The sequence below is a fragment of the Grammomys surdaster genome, unplaced genomic scaffold (assembly GCF_004785775.1).
Source record: "Grammomys surdaster isolate TR1022 unplaced genomic scaffold, NIH_TR_1.0 129, whole genome shotgun sequence".
NCBI classification, from domain to species: Eukaryota; Metazoa; Chordata; class Mammalia; order Rodentia; family Muridae; genus Grammomys; species Grammomys surdaster.
In genome coordinates, this window is record NW_021604587.1 from 18923361 (window position 1) to 18930573 (window position 7213).

The 7213-nt window shown below is 47.9% G+C and overlaps 1 protein-coding gene across 1 annotated transcript; it reads right to left on the bottom strand.

Annotated features, from left to right (window-relative positions):
• Positions 1-1731: 1731 nt before the first annotated feature.
• Positions 1732-6446, bottom strand: Chchd5 (coiled-coil-helix-coiled-coil-helix domain containing 5). Its single transcript, XM_028755010.1, has 4 exons — positions 6309-6446; positions 5835-5975; positions 5590-5755; positions 1732-2615 (listed from the first exon to the last, which is right to left on the bottom strand). Coding segments are annotated over exons 1-4 (333 nt in total). The 5' UTR covers positions 6311-6446; the 3' UTR covers positions 1732-2591.
• Positions 6447-7213: the final 767 nt, after the last annotated feature.

Consider the following 7213-nt stretch of genomic DNA (forward strand, 5'->3'; position numbering starts at 1 on the left):
TGCTGGAAACATGCTCCAAAGTCTGAGGGTTCAACCCAAACGAGCTAGGAGCAGAGTCACCAGATCCTAGGCAGCACTTTCAGGACTATGAGACCTGCCGTTCACCCTCTGCCACCACCTCTTCCCTCCAGTCTGGCACACAGGGCCTGGCAGCTCCTCCAGCTTTGACTATATAAGATTCCTACCTTGACTCCCAATGGGTCAGGCTGTTTTCTAAGCCATGATACAAAACTTGGCATTCAAGTGGCTGGCTACTTTTGGAGTCACCTCAAGGGAGGAGACTTATCTCAATAGTTAATCTGAATGGATGGCATAGGCATTGTTGAGCCAAAAATTCTGTAGATCAAGGGATCTGAAATCTTGAGGACAGCCGACAGGAGGAATTGTTGCTGATCTGGGGATGTAGCTAGTTGGTAGAGTGCTTGCCTAGTGTGTACAATATCTCAGTTGGACCTTCAATACCACATAAACTAGGCATGGGACACATTATTATATTCCCAGCCCTTAGGAGGTAGAGATAGGAAGATCAGAAGTCCAAGTCTTCCTTGGCTACATAGCGAGTTCAAGGCCACTCTGGGATACATGAGGCTGCCTCAAAATAAATTAAAATTTTAGAGATTGGTTGGTATTAACAATCTGCAAAGTTCATACATAAATAGGAACCCTAGTGATCAGCATGATACAAATTAAGATTTTAATATACATACAAATGTATTAAGTCGAAGCTTTTTGACATGGAAGTGACAGGTTATGACAGGTTACCTCTCCTGAATACCATGTGAGTTAGTGTCTTCTTTTATCAATTTCTCAAAACACAAAGGAAAAAATAATTCCTGTCAACTGCAGATGATACCCTTACTGCACAGAACCTCATAAATATGAACAGAAATGGACCCTAACTTTCTAAGGCAAAAAAAAAGATTTTACTATCCTCCCATCAACATTAAACAGCTTTTTCATCTTCTGCCTTGCTACTGATCAGGCTGCTCCCACTTATCGTCTAGCCTCTGTTCCTTAGCAGTTACACTGAGGATAGTTGAAGCTTTTATCAGAATGCCATCCCTAGGCTTTCTTCTCTGTATCCTGGACTGTTTCTTCATGAACTGACCATAGTGGGAAGTCAGTGGGCAACAAAAGAGCTGTTACTATGAACACTAAGAAGATAGTACTAATCCGGGTCTGCACGGGCTGGATCTCTGTACTTAGGAAGGTAGTATCATTCAGACTTGCACGGGCCGGATCTCCTCTGTACTTGATTCCTGACTCTTCATATGCTGTCCTCTTCTGAGAGCACGCAGATCCACGTGGACAGAGGCTCAGTGCCTGTGACAATGGCCCTCCCTGACAGACAGGGAGCTGGTAAATACACTAATTTTTTATACACAGTAGCTAAGTTCTTAGCCATCCTCAGAGTTCTCATTTTTGACAGTGGCAACCAGTTTGGTAGTGGCCTTTTAAAGATTCTACCCTTCCAGCACGTGGGTCATGAAATCAAACTCAGGCCTTCAGGGGTGGTGGCAAGCACATTTACCCACAGTCCTGTCTTGTCACCCTGGGAATGTACTTCTTATTGGCTGTCTTGTTTCCCTTCCCCACTCTCTCCCACTACTTCTGGATTCAGACTGAGACTATACCATCAGTGCCTTGCTCTGAGACTTGGCTTCTGGGAGATTGCTAATCAAGACAAAACAAAAATCTAGTGATGGAGGCCTCCAAGCCACGTCTTTCCTGTTTTCAATTTTTAAAGTTTATTTAAAACAAGATGGGGCCTCAGGTCGCCCAGTCTAGCCTCAAAACTATGTAGCAAAGGATGATCTTGAACTTCTGATCCTCATACCTCCTCTTGCTTCTGTCTATACATGGTTGTTTTCAATAATAAGATCAGTATTTTTTATGTCCACTGCCCAAAGCCTGTGCCTACTGCTCATCTGGTTCTAATTCAGCAGTGAAAAAATGTGCAATTTATTGCTCCTCCACCACGTCTCTGGAAAACTGTATGAAGGTGTAGTGAATGTAGGCTGGGGGCACAAATGGTAGGCAGGGCACATTTGACTGACATGTGTGCGGTCATGGCTGTCTCCACCTGTAGTTCTGGAGGGAAGAAAGCTGGGCACGGTGGTTCAGACCTAGAACCCTGGCACTCAGGAGACTGCTGTTGAGTTTGAATCCAGTTAGGTCTACATAATGAGTGTCAGGACTGCCTAGACTTAAACAATGTGGTTGACAGTGAGTGGGAGGGAAGCCTGTCTCCAACGTACAGACAGCAGGGACAGAGGATGGTTGTTTGAGTCATCTTACTCCTAAGCCTAGAACAAGAGCACCCCGGCCCCTCCTGAGTGCTTACTTGGCAGACCAAGTAAAACTGGAGGATGGATGAGCGAGCTTTCCTTCGTCTCTCTTCTCCCCCTTCCAATACTGAAGGCTGGAATCAAAGCCCAGTACTCAGTCTTTATTTATTTAGCGTCCTGATGTCCAGGAGAGCCAGACCCACAGCAGGGCCCTCAAGACTCCAAAAAACTTGTCACTCTTCTAGACGAGGACATCAAGTAGGAGAGTCACTCATGTCCGTTTTCTCAAAGTCCAAGGGCTTATCAGGAGGCAGGCAGGGGCTGTGCCTGTGGAGAAAACGTACAGGCATTTACTGGCCTTGAGACCTCTGATGGGGAACTGCAGACACATCTGGGTGTCTGGAGGGACAAGGTGCCAAGTAGTGACCTTGGCCACTTGCCATGAGAACAAGTTGACCAGGATAAGCCAAAACATGGAGCTGGAAGGTACTGCTCCATTTTTTAATTTTTTTTGGAGGAGGACAAGAGATAGATCTTACTTTAGCCCAGGGTGGCTTAGAACTCACCAGTAGCCCAGGCTGATCTACAACTCACATATGGAACTCAGGCTAGCCTGAACTTATGGCAATCTTCCTAGCTCAGCCTCCAGGTGCTAGGATTCAGGCATGTGCCAGCAATGTTATAGGTACAGGGGACCCAGTGGGCAAACATCTCTCACTCAAGGAAACTTCCTTTCAAAAGAGGAGGAGAGACATGCAAAGAAGGAAGCTAGTCAGCTGGTAGGAAAGCCTATGCACCAGGGTGGAGAGCAGAAGTCTGTGTGGGAACAGGGAGCTTCCATACTATCAGCAACAGAACCACAAGCTCTCCCACAAAGACTTTCATGTCACATGGCCGATGAGGGCACTTTCATGTGATGATCAGAGAATAGAGGAGGCCTAAATCTCCCAATTAAGAGGAAAATTGTGGTGCTATAGGCACGAAGGAGCAGGACAGTGGAGGAGCTGGTATTGGTCCTTCCTGGTGAACTAGAGAGCCCGGAGCCAGGAGGGGAGATGGGTGACTTAATTTCCATTCTGTTTTTAACCCTTACACGTACTAATTTATGATGGGATTACATGTACGGAGATGTGCGTGCACAGTAGAGGGCAGCCTGTAGGAGTCAGTGATAGACCTCAGGTTACCAAACTCCGCAGCAGACATCTTTACCTGCCGAGCCACCTCCCTGCCCTAATTTCCATTTTTAAAAGCTCTTTTAGTTGCAGGAAAGAGGAACTGTGGGGTCACAGGAGACTGAGAAGAGGATACCCACTTGCCTAGGAAGAACAGCAAACCTTGAAGGAAGAACAGCAAACCTTGAAGGAAGACAGGCTCAAGAGACAGCTCAGCATTCGCTTCTTTTGCACAAGACCTGGGTTCAGTTTCTAGCACCCAGATATTGGCTTACAATTATCCATAGTAACTCTAATTTTAGGGGATCCTAGGGGATCTGAAGTCTTCTTCTGACCTCCATGGACATTAGACACACACATGGTCCATATGCATGGAGAAAAAACATTGATTCACATAAAATGAAAAATAAAAACTAAAGTTAAAAACAAAACAAACAAAAAAAGAATATAAGAACTTTATTGTGCTGGGCGGTGGTGGCAGAGGCAGGTGGATTTCTGAGTTCGAGAGTTCGAGGCTAGCCTGGTCTACAGAGTGAGTTCCAGGACAGCCAGGGCTACACAGAGAAACTGTCTCGAAAAACCAAAAAAAAAAAAGCCTTTATTGTCCAGATGCCAAAGACACTTGAAAGAAATACATATCCCTATGAGATGGCTAAGTCATTAGTACAGACAATACGCAACCATCCCTGAGCATTTCCTGGGGAGAATTACAAGTCCTTTGGGGAGTTCTGCTCTCACAACCTTAATCTTCCATCTGCCCTTGTTCTATACAAAGAACCAATATCAGACATAATGAGAGGTTAACCTGTTAACCGTTAGCCAAGAACTCTCCTGAAGCATGAGACACAAGGGAAATGGTAGGGCGTGGCCTGGGATGCAGGGGGCTGGCAGAGCTTAAAAGCCAACGAATAGGAATGGGGAACAGAGGAAGTCTTTCTGAGAGATGGTACCGTGTCCACGGGATAAGAATTAGGAGATGGACTTGAGAGGGCAGCCCATGCAGAGGAAGAGAGTGGAGAAGCAAGGAGGAGATGCTCCTGAGCACTGTCCACTGAGGATGGAGCATGGAGCTGGAGGTGGAGAGGTGGGACCAGGTCACCCGGGATCCAGGCTGCGCTGGAGGTGGGAGCTGGTCTGGCAGAACCAGAATCACAGAGAGCTTTCTATGCAGAAGCCAACATGCTAAGATTTCCTCTGAGACCATTCTGGGACCATCACAGAAGGACTGGAAAGGACAAGATGGACCAACACACTAGGCAGGAAGAAGGCGAGAAAGAAAAGGCAGAGCTGCAGGGACAGAGACCCCATGGGGTGCTCAGATGAGGACGTCAAAGGTGTGAACTTTCCCTTCGAGTGGTCCAGCAAGAGCAGCAAGACACATCTGAGGGTTTCTTACTCTTTCTCCCATTCCTGCCAATCTCAGAGCATTTTAAGATTTTTTCCTAGTGGCCCCATCAATACATTTTAGTATCTCAGACATACTGTATATGTATTTACGTACTGCGAACAGCAAGTAACTAGATCCTTTTCCCTTCACCCCTCCACCTCACCTCTACCAGCACAGCTGGAGAGCAGTGAAGGGGACACAATGGCTGAGGAAGGGAAGAACACAAGGGACTTTGTTCCAGTGTGAGTCGGAAGCCACCAGAGAGGTTTGTTTTGTTTTTGTTTTGTTTGTTGTTTTGTTTTTTTGAGACAGGGTTTCTCTGTGTAGCCCTGGCTGTTCTGGAACTCACTCTGTAGACCAGGCTGGCCTCGAACTCAGAAATCCGCCTGCCTCTGCCTCCCGAGTGCTGGGATTAAAGGCATGCGCCACCACCGCCCGGCACCACCATAGAGTTTTAAGCAAGGGTTTATCATGACCAGAATGCAGGTCATTATATGGAGGCAGGAGGTTCAGGCAAGGCAGGCAAAGGCTGAGGCAGGTGCCCTGGCGGAGGAGGAGAGTGAAGGGTGGAGTGAAGCAAAGACTTCGACTTGGGGACAGAGAACTGTGTGTTTTGGATTCTGGATGCATAGCCAAGGCCATGTATGGGAATGGGAATGGAGCTAGTTCTCGAAGGCATTTAAGGTAGAAAATGGAGGGAGTTGTGAAGGGAAAAAGACACAATTGAGTGAGCCTCCTTTACCTCTCCAGTTGTGGGTGAACTTTGTGGCTGCACCTGCTCAGCGCACTGCAGGAAGCGCCGCATGTGTTCGGCACAGTTGCCAACTGCTGCCTCATTCAAGCGAAGACACTCCTCAAAGGCTTCAAAAGGTTCAGCACAGGCCTGTCGGATCTGGCGGATGATAGGGCTATGGGAGTAGGGCATTTTAGACCCTGAAGCATTCAAACCCCACTGCATGGCACCCTCTAGCCCCCAGTTTTACTCACTGGGAGGACGTGCAGCGAGCAATGCTCATCTTAAGGTAGTGACAATCTCGATGCCACGATTCTGGCTTGGCTGCCACACATTGGCCATACTGATCCAGCTCCCGGCTGCAGTATCGAGCAGTGACCTCCAGAGCTGCCTGCCTGTGGGACAGGGTAAGCTGAAGATAATCACAAGAGTAGGCAAGAAAGAGTTCTGATTTTGGTATGTGATTGGACTAGGGATTCAGTCTAGATTGGGAATTTTAAGGATCCTGTGATAGGGACAACCAACGAAGGGCAGAAATAAGCGCCGATCCCTGAGCATTTACGGAACAAAGGGAGACTTCCGGGGAGATAGTGGAAGTGTAAAACCAAGTCTGGCTATTGTGAGGCAGACCTGGAGTATCTGCCAAGGGTCTTGAGTGCAGTCATTTCCCATTGGGCATCATGCAGCTTGACAAGCATGATCTAAAGTTATAGGGAGTTGTAACTCACATCTCCAGGCGAGTTCAGGAGCCGATCAGTCAGGGAGAAGAGACCCGCCTTTTCCGGTATCAGGTTGTCATGGCTGCGCCCAACCCAGCCCTCCTGGACTCACTCTTCCGGTCGCCGAGCGTCCGGACCACTCATCCCGCGTAAATTCAACCTTCATAGCTGTGTCCTGCTTTGCCTTCCGGCTCACTGCCTGTCCGGGAGGCGGCCCCGTAACTACTTCCGGTCCGTCAGCTAGTTTAGTTTATTTACTTCCGGCTTGTGGTGGCGACGCATAGGGATCATCGGAAGTAGGACTTCGGCAATGATTCTGCCGCTGGGCACCAGAGCTAATTCCCTGTAGGTCAAATCTACAGCTGCTCGCGCTGCCACTTTCCCGGCTGGAATTAGAGGCCACCGGCTCGCGTGACCAAGGCTCTTGCACACGCTGCAGATGAGGCGGCAGCTGTGCCCCCAGCTGCTGAGTTTAGGAACACGGGGATTGACCTCTCAGACTGAGTTGCCCACCATCCATCAGTTTTACGCCGGTGCATATTCTCCTCCTGACCTTAGTTCCAACTTGATGAGAATGACCTTAATCGCCACATGGGGCCTCCCATCCGATTATTCACACAGATCTGTCCTTTTCCTGATGTAGGTGGTAAGGGCAGGATGAGGAGGGGTTTTATTGCTCCTTGCAATCTTGGACAAATTACTTTCTTTGTAATTTTCCTTGGTGGTGTTTGCACCCTTCACATTTGCCTTCAGATTATAAGGCTAGACCTGGAAGTTCATTTCCCTGTAATTTAGCTTTGTCACCTAGTATGGAAAGACTAGAGAAAATAAGCGGTAACCACCTTAGCATTCAATTGTAAAACGAGGATGACTGCTGTGGCCTCCATACCAGGCAGTGACACGTTCATTTTTGG

Excerpts from the sequence above, each read along its gene's own strand:
- Chchd5 (XM_028755010.1), bottom strand. Across the intron at positions 5,756-5,834 it reads GCTCGCTGCACGTCCTCCCA|CCCTATCATCCGCCAGATCC; the intron begins GTGAGTAAAACT and ends CTACTCCCATAG. Across the intron at positions 2,616-5,589 it reads GTTCACCCACAACTGGAGAG|GCACAGCCCCTGCCTGCCTC; the intron begins GTAAAGGAGGCT and ends TTTTCTCCACAG.